Raw genomic sequence first — 11,540 nt, 5'->3', positions numbered from 1 at the left:
TGCACCTTACATGCTTTATTTTATCTTAGAAAAACTACTCCTCCTTCTTTTAGTTCCAAAGTTTCAAAGGAATCCTTCACCAGACACATGTGATAAATATATATCTTGAGTCTATGACGCAGCTTCTTTGTGTATTAAACACAAATTCCAGTAGAACTCCTATAGATTCGTAGTTGTTAGGCATTACCGCAACATCAACAGATTCCTTCTTGAAATGAAAATTTTTGCCTTTCCCATTTCTCTCCTTCTTTGGATAATTCTATTCGAAATGATCCTTTTTTGGGGGCAATTAAAGCACTTAATATATGCCTTATAATTAGACTAATACTTTGATGGATTTTTTCCCTTGCACTCCATCTCTTCTTACCTGTTGGATTTGAAACTTTTAGACCCAACCCACCATTGTCTGCTTTAGACTCTAGAAACTTATGTAGCTCCTTTGTCCTTATTGATGTCTACACCTCCTCCAACATAATGCTTTGTTCCTTCCTTAACAACAAAGTGTCCTTAAATGCTCAAATGTATTCAACAAGGCATTAAGAGGCAGTAAAGTCTTGTCTTCATGCTCCAACTTCACTTTTATGTTCTCCAGATCGTTCATAATCTTGTTGAAATTCGTTAGCTGCTCTACCATCCTTCTTGAATCAGTCATCCTGAGCAAATAAAGTTATTACTTCAAATAGAGTTTGTATGCCAAATATTTAGTCATATACAATGACTCAAGACACATTTACAACAACACAACAATATTCTCTTTAATGACTTTCCTTAGTGTTTTATCATTAAGACACAAAATTACGATGTTCCTAGCTTTGTTGATCATGTCAGCCTTCTTATTATGAGACATAGATGTTGACATGTTCACCTCACCCCTTAGAGCATAGACAATCTTGTTGTATCAAGACAACCTCCATTTTGATTCTCCACAATTTAAAGTCATTCTCTCAAAAAAAAAAAAAAACTTCGCTATGTTAAACTTGGTTGTCATGTTGACTTTCGTTTTCCTCTCCCCAGAAACAACGTCAATTGTTGGGTTCCTAACAATGATAAGCAAGAAACAAGAACACGATTGAAATCAAACACTATTCTCTAAAAGGTTATACAAAGAGAGAGTGTTCACTAGATACAATGTATCATTTATACACATAAAGTTCTCTATATATATAGAACCTAGAAAGCATAATAATAGAAAATCGTTAAGACAATTAAGTCTAAACATAAATAATGTGTCATATGTTAATATGTGATAGAGTATTTGTTCAAACTTAACATTATTAGACATCTTTTTGTACTCTTCATCAAACACATGATTTGAAAGTCAATCATCACAACTTTTAATAAACACTTTCATTCATTTATTCATACATTACCTAAGGTACCCAGACCAATCTTTCCAAATAATTTAATTTTAATGGGTTTTTTCTTGTTAAAAGCCAAGCACAAGAGTCATGTGCATTTTTTCCTATTGTGAGCAAAATAATTTAGAAACATTGCGGTAGAACAATTTCCCGTAATAACTTGTGATTATCAAAGCCTAAAAAGTTTAACATTATATTTGTATATGCAAAATAAACTTATGAACAAATCAACGTTGAAATTCACCTATAAATTACATATAAGAAAATACTACAGCTACATATTTAATTAAGATTGATAATTAATATATTTAGAATGTTTTCTATGTGTATTTTTTTAGGTAATTTTCCATATGTTTGGTAATGTAGTAGCAACACTAGTAACTTCCTCCACATGCAAATTAAAATATTATTGCTACCAAAAGCTTAATACAAAGAAAGTCCATAGCAACACAAAACTAGAAAGTAATAAATCTTCAGAAAATAATTCATCTCTAGCATTCATCCCACATCCATTTTGCTACTTGTGAATTTAAAATGAACACTTTTTTATAGTGGGAGCAATTGTCAAGTGTCATTTTGTTCTCTTTTATTGTTGCATTTTTCCTCATCAAATGCAAAAAAAAAAAAAAAAAAAAAAAACATCGTCGTTGACAATAACATTACAATATGCATGTAAGCTTGAGATACATCTCATCGTTAAATTTTTGGGATATTGGTTCAAGGTTCAAAAGTAGCTGAACTAAGGTCAAACCAATAATGTTAATTAATAAAATAATGATAATAAATGAATGATACATAAAATAATGTTATAAATATAATGTTAAACATTAATAATAAAACATAGTTTTATAGGTTTCTAAAATTTGAAGTACATATGAAAATTGAAGTTAAATATATTGTAATAATAATAGAGATCGATATTTATTAATAATAAAAAGTTAATATTTACAATGCAAAGGAAAAAAAACTTACGTCAGTTTCATTCTTCTATAAGAAAGTTAAAATGACATTGCATTTAGTATTTTCTGTGGCTCTAAATTAGTTTTATGATTTATTTAACATGGTATCTTGCTATGTCTTCCAACCAACATGTTTGGTCAGGTTTTCGGAATAAAACAAGTCATAAAACAAGAAAATTAAAACACGTAATCTTAAGACAGCTAACTCATTAAGAAAAAAAGTTCAAACCTATAGAGCTCATGCCACTGAAATAAAGGTCTCAGTGGATGGGAAAAGAAGATGAGGTTGTGAAACAAATCATAATGCTTACCCAATGAACGAAGCTCCTTCAATACAGTTTGAAATTTGATGAACATGTATGCTTTCATTTTCTTTCATATTAAAGTGTTCATACTAGGGAGTAAGTAGATTAAGCTTATTGAGTTTTACATATGTAATTGTAAGAGGGAGCTTCATAAATTTTTTTAGTTTATTTATTTTTTATAATTATTTTGTTTTATGTCTGTATAGAAAATTAAACCTTTTATTGATTCTTTTGTAATCTCATTGAATTATGAGGTTTTCATCCGTATATGTAATGGTAAGAGTGTCTCATGTCCCTTTTGCTCCAATGCAGTCATGCACCTTCAAGTAATTTCCTTCCAAAAGGCAGACATTAGAGCGGTTTTTTTTTAAAGTGATGTAATTTCTTTTCAATTTTCTTAAAAGGGGAGAAAATGAATAAATCGTCTAACATAAAATACAATTTTACCTACATTAATCTAAATTAATGATGTAATAATATAAAATTATTTAAAAAATAACAATTAAAGTAAATTTAATTTATAATAAAAAATTAAGTTGGTAAAACCCTAAATTCAAAACATGACACATAACAGATTATTGTTATTTTTTGTAAAAAGAAAGTAATAATTAAATTTACTTTACTATTTTTTAAAAATAATTAATTTATATTATCTTATATTATTAAATTATTACATTATTAAGAATTCAAAATAATTTTAATGTGTTTAATTTTTAATTATATATAATAAAAGAATATTTTATAAAAACTTATTTAATTAAAAAATTATTTTATTAATTTTTTTTAATTATATTTTAAAAAATTATATAATAAATTAAATTAATTTCTTATTATTTTTAATTTTATTTTATTTTAATTTTAAATATTAAAAAAACGTATATTAAAATATTATAAATATAAAATATACTATTAGTTAAAATCGTATATGAAATATACAAATTTTGGTTTTAATTTTTTTTATAATTTTATATAATTATATATTATATACAAAATGTGCATACGATTTTTGTTTTTTTTTTTAAATCTTGAATACAGTTGGCGATTTTTTTATGCTAAAATCGTATTTCGTTATAAGTGTACATTTCATTTACGAATAGTTAAAATCGTAAATGGAAATAGATGAATTTAGATTTTTTTAATTTTATATAATTATATATTATAATATTATAAAACATATATGTGAAATACGAATTTTAATAGAAATCGTATATCATATAAAAGATTTTATTTTTTTCTAATTTCCAATATAGTTGGCGATTTTCTTATGGTAAAATCGTTTTGTGTTGGCTCTTTATCCAATTTTGAAAAATAAAAATTTTCCTATTTTGACAAAATAAGAAAAAAAAATTACATCACCTTGAGAAAAATCCATTAGAGTATTATGTGCTTGTGGGGCCCACTTGTAAAGGTGGAAATTATTTTAAATTGTAACATAATTTTGCTTTCGAGTTTCACTTTCCTATTCATATTCTTCCATTTTTGTCTTTTTATTTGCGATTTCAGTCTCTATACTTGTGATCTGAAGTGCGCAATTTGGGATGTGATTTGTAGAGGTTTATGAGTCAATTTGTTTTTTCATTGCATTGTATGATACAGAGTACTACTGACTTGATAATCGGATAACTTTTTGCATATTTACTCTCGACTAAATGCTGAGGAGTTAAGGAGAAGAAGTGTTGAAGTTTGAAGGAGTGAAGTATTGAAGTATAAGGGAGCGACCGACACCTACAACAACTCTTACAACCAATCTCAGGTACTATCTAGACTCACTTTGTCTATACAAGTACAATTGGCGCCCACCGTAGGGTCGAGATAGAATCATAACAGGAAACGATGATTTCGACAAGACAAATTGCAAACGACCGACAAACTCTCCTCAGGATAGATTTTAAATAGCTCTAATACCATATCAAATATTATGGAAAGGATATTTTTGTATATTCATTCAACGCATGCCTACTGTTTATATACAATCATATTAAAGAGATATGCTCCATATAATTTGCTACTCCATATGTTATGCCTATCTATCAGCAATTACACCAAACTATTCCCTTATTTTTACCATGTATATTATACATTGATACACTTTCTATATACATCTATATTGGAAAATATAATAATTCCAATGTCATCAAACACTCATGTTCTATTTTTTAACTAGCATTTTGTTTATGTTATATTTTTTCCATTTCAATTCTCTTATGTTGTGTTTTTAGTTTTGAACTTGTATTCTATTCTTGTATTATATCTTGTTGTATCGTCCCGTCCCCGGGCGTCGACCAAGGTCAAAGTCAAACATATGGGGGACTCAGTTTTCCACACACACACTCTAGTTGCTGGCTGACTGACTCTCAGTAGGCGGGTGATTAGAGAAAAAAGTTAGTTATTCAGTGATTTACCCCCTTCAGAGCATCCATTCACGGTGCTCCGAGACGGAGGTGTATTGATGTTTCTTGCTTGCTGACTTGATCGTCGGAGTGCAAACGGCTGTGAGAGCGCCCCTTTGTTCACTTCTTTGCAGGTGCTCACAGCGGAGGGAAGCGGAGATCTGAGTAGAAGACGAAGGTACCCTAGCTCGCGAGTAGAAGCCACGCACGAAGACTTTCCCGGTCAACCTGCGGGAACACTTGTAATGATTGAATTATTGGTTCTTGGCTTTTTGTTGTCTCAAACTTATTTTAAGTTATCCCCGTTCCAGAACTGTCAGTTCTTGGATTAAATAGTGTTTGGATGCTAGTTTTTGGATTAAATAGTGTTTGGATGCTGTGATACGTTTTTTAAATATTTTTTTTTTGTATTTGATAAACTTTCTTATTGCTAGAAGCCTTTTGGCACAAGGGTACAATAGTTTCTTTATTTTGTATTAAGTAAATTGATATCAACTCAATTTACACTTTACATGCACTTCACAAGTTTCAGGTAGATTTTGGAGTTTGACAATCTAGACAATGAGTATTGGGATGCACAACCCTAGAAGATGACAATCTATTTCTCATCTTTGACTGTGTTATTGCTTTTGATTTAAATTGCAGAATTTGTTTGAAGGACCAATAAGCAGATTAATTAATTGGTTGCATTGTAATATGATTTTCGTAAGATAAATTCTACTATACTAATTTTCAAATTATTAGCATATATATAACCTTGATGTTTCATCCTTGAGTATATATATCTATAATCACAATTTATAACATGTTTACAAAATTTAACGTTATATATTTTGTATTTTTTTTTTGCAGCTTGAGAACAATGAAGACAACTATGCAAGGACAATGAAGACAACAATGACAATATTACATAAGAATGGAGTTATATATTCTATGTATAAAAGAAATAATTTTAGACATGAAATGATGTGAGTTGTAGTTTTAAATTTATCCTTACATTCTTTAAGATAACATTTTTTATTATGTAATTTGAACTCCATTGAAGTATATGAATTATGATTTATGGATTTAACTAAATTTATTTTATCAATATTTATGTTGTATAAAGTATTTTTCTTGCATAAAATTACGATCTTTGCTCATATTTAAGTGATTAAATAAGATAGTACTGGCTAATTGGACTCATATATGGTTGAGATCATGGTGTTGGTCATTAAAAAATGGTTTAGGATGTGGTGACCTGGTGTAAGTTTTTGCACAGTGATCACAAAGAATGATGAAAGAGGTGAACTGAGTTTGTTTATGTACAAAACTACATGTTCGATTGGTCCACTATGATAATTGTATATTACTAACAATGACACTAGAGAAATTCACTTTGGTATCTTCCACTGGATGACTTCACACAGACCTCATGCACCACCCCACTGAAGAACAACAGTAAGCTAAAAATGTCGAAAACTTGTTCAGTATGCTACACATATCGTGCATTGGGAAAAAACTTATGGTAGGTTCACAACTTAATTAGATAGGGATCACCACTTACGATGACAATTGTGGCAATACAAAAACTGTAGTCTAGACCAAACTAAGTCAATTACTAAAACATTATGACTGTGTGTAGAAAGTATTCCAACGATCACTTTTTACGGGAAGAAACTCACTCACCACCACATCACCCATGACTAACTAGGAATTCAAAGGTAACCTCTGGATAATCCATCCACCTAGAATAAGTTCATCCATTCATCCTCATACTCACAAGTATCTAATTACAAAATTCCAGAATTTATCCATAGGGCAGAAACATATGGTGGGTTCACCACTTAATTAGATAGGGATCACCATTTACGATGACAATTGTAAAAATAAAACAACTGAAATCTAGACCAAACTAAGTCAATTCCCAAAACATTATGTATTATGTGTAGAAAGTATTACAAGGATCACCACTTATTATGTGAGAAAACCCACTGACCACCACATCACACATGACCAACTAGGAATACAAAGGTAATCTTTGGACCATCCACTCACCTACAATAAGTCTATCCATCCATCATAATACTCAAAAGTACCCACTATAAAAATTATAGAATTCGTTCATTGGGCATAAACTTATGGTGGGTTCGCCACTTACTTAAACAGGCATCACCACTTACGATGAAAACTGTGACAATAAAATACCTACAACATTGACCAAACTAAGTGAATTCCAAAAATATTATTTACTATGTGTAGAAAGTATTACAGGGATGACCACTTATTCATGCACTGATCACTACTCATTATCGGAGGAAACCCACTAAAAACGACATCACACATGACCAACTTGGAATGCAAAGTAACCTCTGGACCATCCAACCACCTCCAATAATTCCATCCATCCATCATCATACTCATAAGTACTCAATTCAAAAAATTACAGAATGTGTACAAAAAGTATTACAGGGATCACAACTTATTGATGCACTCATCACCACTTATTATGGGAGGAAGCTCACTGACCACCACATCACCCATGACCAACAAGGAATGCAAAGGTAATGTCTGAACCATCCACCAACCTACAATAAATCCTTCCATTCATCCTCATTCTCATAGGCACCTAGTTCAAATATTCCAGAATTTGTCCATCGGACAGAAACTTAGAGAGACATTTTCACATTGAAGAATGCCTCTTATGATTTCTATTCATTGGATTTGTCCACTATTGTGAATATGTGTCTTGTCTTCGTATGTTACGTCTTACACTTCTTTAGACACACATCTAGTATTTCTATTATTCTGTTTAACGTTTTTATGTAGACTTTGTCTGATCTTCATGTTCTTATGTCTAATGCTTTTTCAAACTTTGTCTAATCTATATGCATTCTGCATAGCACTTTTATATGTTCATTTGGTCTACACACTTGCATCTAATGCTTTTATAAATTTTGTCTAGTCTACCTCGATTGTATCGTGTCTAGCACTTGATGTGAACTCTATTTAGTCTTTTTACATACATATAATGTTATTTTAGACTTTGTATGAAGTCTTTCTTTATCCAGTCTATCTATAGACTACATTTACTTTTGATTATTCAATCTCAAAGACTTATGTAACCTATTATACACTTAGCAATTCTATTAGAGACGTTAAAACATGATATTTTTTATTATCTTAAAATTTTAAGTATTTTTAATAAGTCTCAAAGATTTAGAGTTGACTCATCAATTGAATAATTCCAAATATAATAATAAAGACAACGATATGTCAACTAATAATATACCTAATTTTTTATCATTATTTTTTGTGTGCATTCTATTTACAAATAATTTTATTACATATCTAGTAAAAGAGACATCAATATTGACAACATTTACAATAATTTGTGGAATATCTTTAGCAATGTTTTGGACGTGAAAATAGCATTAACTAGTTTTAATGTATTGTTATATATAATTTATAATCTCATTTTTTTTAACATCTTGCATGTTTAATTTTGAAATGCATGAAGTTAAAAAGTGAAGCACCATCCATATCCAAAGTAAAAATTACTTAAATCATTTTCCATATCCCTCCTAACGTTTCGGAAGTTGAAAGACGCTAAAATGTTTCCCTCTTCCTTTCGCCTGCCTAACCGAGCTGCTAAGAATTGAGCAGCATTACTATAGTGTCGTCTTCAAATGTTAGCCCCAAAACTGCAATCCCGTTCTCCATCATCACTGCTTAGAAGCCTCTCCACTCTGGCACTCCTCGCCGACAACTGCACCACCCTGGACCAGCTCAAGCAGCTTCACGCCCAGATGATCGTTTCCGCCGTCGTCACTTCCGATCCCTTCGCCGTCAGCCGCTTGCTCTCCTCCTGCGCCCTCTCCCCCTTCGCCGACCTCTCCCACGCTTCCAGAATCTTCCATTCCGCACCCCACCCCAACTCCTTTATGTGGAACACCCTCATCCGCGCCCAGCCCAATGCGCTCCACGCGCTCTCTCTCTACCTCGCCATGCGCCGCAACCGAGTTCTCCCCGGTAAACACACCTTCCCCTTCCTCTTCAAAGCATGCTCCAAATTGCGCAACCTCCCAGCGTGCAAACAACTCCACGTCCACGTCATGAAGTTCGGGTTGGCTTCCGATTTGCATGTGGCTAACGCCTTGGTCCGGTGTTACTCGGTTTCGGGCAATTGGATCGATGCCCGCCACTTGTTTGATGAAATGCCCGAGAGAAGTTTGAGTCTTTGGACCACTATGATTTGTGGGTACGCTCAGAATTTCCGCTCCAACGAGGCTTTGAAGCTTTTTAATGAGATGGTTGGGGCGGGCTTTGAGCCCGGTGGTGCTACCCTGGCTTCGGTATTGTCTGCGTGTGCTCGGTCGGGTTATCTTGAGTTTGGGGAAATTATTCATGGCTTTGTGAAGGTGAAAGGGGTTGGACTTGGAGATGGGGTGATTCTTGGGACGGCGTTGGTTTACATGTATGCCAAGAATGGGGAGATTGCAAAGGCTAGGAGGTTGTTTGATGAAATGCCAGAGAGGAATGTTGTTACATGGAATGCTATGATATGTGGGTTGGGTGCTCATGGACATGTGGAAGATGCTCTTGGTTTGTTTGAGAAGATGAAGAGGGAGAAGGTTGTTTGTCCTAATGGTGTCACCTTTGTTGGAGTTTTGTCGGCTTGTTGTCATGCTGGCTTGATTGATGTTGGTCGTGAAATTTTTCGTTCGATGAAGTTGGTGTATAGAATTGAGCCGAAGATTGAACATTATGGATGCTTGGTTGATCTTCTAGGGAGAGCAGGAAGGTTGCTGGAGGCAGAGGAGCTGGTGAAAGGAATGCCGTGGAAGGCTGATGTGGTCATTTTTGGAGCTTTGTTGGCAGCTAGCAAGAGTAGTGGCAATACTGAGGTTGCTGTAAGACTGGTGAAGGAAATTATTGCTTTGGAACCACAAAATCACGGTGTTCATGTTGCTTTGTCTAATATGTATGCAGAGGCCGGACAATGGCAGGAAGTTTTGAGACTGAGGAAGACAATGAAAAAAGAGAAACTCAAGAAAGTGCCAGGATGGAGTCTTGTCGCCACTTAGAGTTTCTCGTCATGCCTTGTGTATAATAGCAAAGACTGTTCACTGTGGAAAGAAATTGATTCTTTCATTTTTACCAAAAGGCGAGGAAGTGAAATACACTGGTGCGCACTTCATGATCAACTGATGCAGTCATTTTTAAAGTAACTGATGCATGGTGCTAAATGAAGAAGTGTTGCCACACTTCTGCTGTATCACAAAGTTGGATTTTAAGAATACCACAAAATGATATATTATCACATCCTAGTCATGGTGCTAAATGAAGAAGTGTTGCTACACTTCTGCTGTATCACAAAGTTGGATTTTAAGAATACCACATAATGATATGCAACAACGTAAGTATACTGCGATAGGTTCAAGGAGATTGTTCTCGTCGGTTGACCTCGGGTAGATTGAATGGACAAATTCCTCCTCTGATTTGTCTCCAATTAGTGCTTTGAGGTACTTGGTGCTCCACTGGATCAAAGGAGACACTACCCGTTGATCACACTTTGACGATCAAGTCAGTGAGAGATCCAAAAATATCAAATCAGATTCAGTCTCAAGTATTCAGAAACAACATACCTTTACTAGGGGTCTCAAGCCCCTTTTAAAGATATTCCTTCAACGGTTTTCTCTAATCTTACCATAGTAAGATTTCAATAAGGAGAATATAATCTCAATAAAAAACATATAATCATAATAGAAAAACATATTGTTTACGTGCACCTTTATTTTCGGGTGCTAACTACTTTTATTCTCAACAACTTTTATTGGTATTTGCGTATGTTAACAATGAAAATATTCCTTCTATTTTAATTATCTTTTTTGAGTTGTTTATCAACATCTGGATCGAGCACTACTAGTCAATACAGATGTCATTTTGTTGAGAACTACATGAGCAGGAACAATACAAAAGGATATTTCAGTGTGCTTGGTTTTGAAACCTGTACCGCCCTGGTAGTCGGAAGTGATGACGTGGCATCCAGCTACAGTATAGGCGTGTTGACAAGGCGCCAGGTTGGCAGAGGGGAAGGAAGTCGGGGGGCTCGTCAAGTCGCCAGTTATCAAGTTGGCGTGTTCCGATCTCCAGCATACCAGAATCGGCGATCACCGGGTTAAAGATGAAGTCGCCAGATGTAAACTCAGGCGACCAAGTGATTGGAGATCGCCAGAGCAAGCACATCGCCAGAGATGAAGGTGGTGCAGATTATGAAGGCGGCCGGCGAGACCACAGGGAAGGTATACGAAGGCACCCTAACTCGCCCGTTCCAGTAGAGATTGCACTCCCAAGTTAGCTATGCACTGGGTAGTACCATGCATAAGTAACTTAGCCAAAAAGAGAGTCAGACGCAGCGCCCAAGTCAAGGAGGCTCCAGATGATGGCACGTGTACGACTGGATGCGAGCCACGTGTCCAAGTCTGTAACTGCCAGGAGAGAGAAAGTAACCAGGTATTTAAGGGTTCCCCAACGAACTTTTGAGGT

At 34.0% G+C, this 11,540-nt stretch overlaps 1 protein-coding gene across 1 annotated transcript; it reads left to right on the top strand.

Annotated features, from left to right (window-relative positions):
• Window positions 1-8,558: 8,558 nt before the first annotated feature.
• LOC137813682 (pentatricopeptide repeat-containing protein At2g20540) lies at window positions 8,559-10,869 on the top strand. Its single transcript, XM_068616059.2, has one exon. The coding sequence runs from the start codon at window positions 8,681-8,683 to the stop codon at window positions 10,076-10,078; it is 1,398 nt and encodes a 465-aa protein (XP_068472160.1). The 5' UTR covers window positions 8,559-8,680; the 3' UTR covers window positions 10,079-10,869.
• The last annotated feature ends 671 nt before the right edge of the window (window positions 10,870-11,540 follow it).

This window comes from Phaseolus vulgaris, chromosome 1, assembly GCF_051622355.1.
Source record: "Phaseolus vulgaris cultivar YP4 chromosome 1, ASM5162235v1, whole genome shotgun sequence".
NCBI classification, from domain to species: domain Eukaryota; kingdom Viridiplantae; phylum Streptophyta; class Magnoliopsida; order Fabales; family Fabaceae; genus Phaseolus; species Phaseolus vulgaris.
Note: the sequence above shows the minus strand (reverse complement) of the source record. Positions and strands in the feature narration are given on the sequence as shown.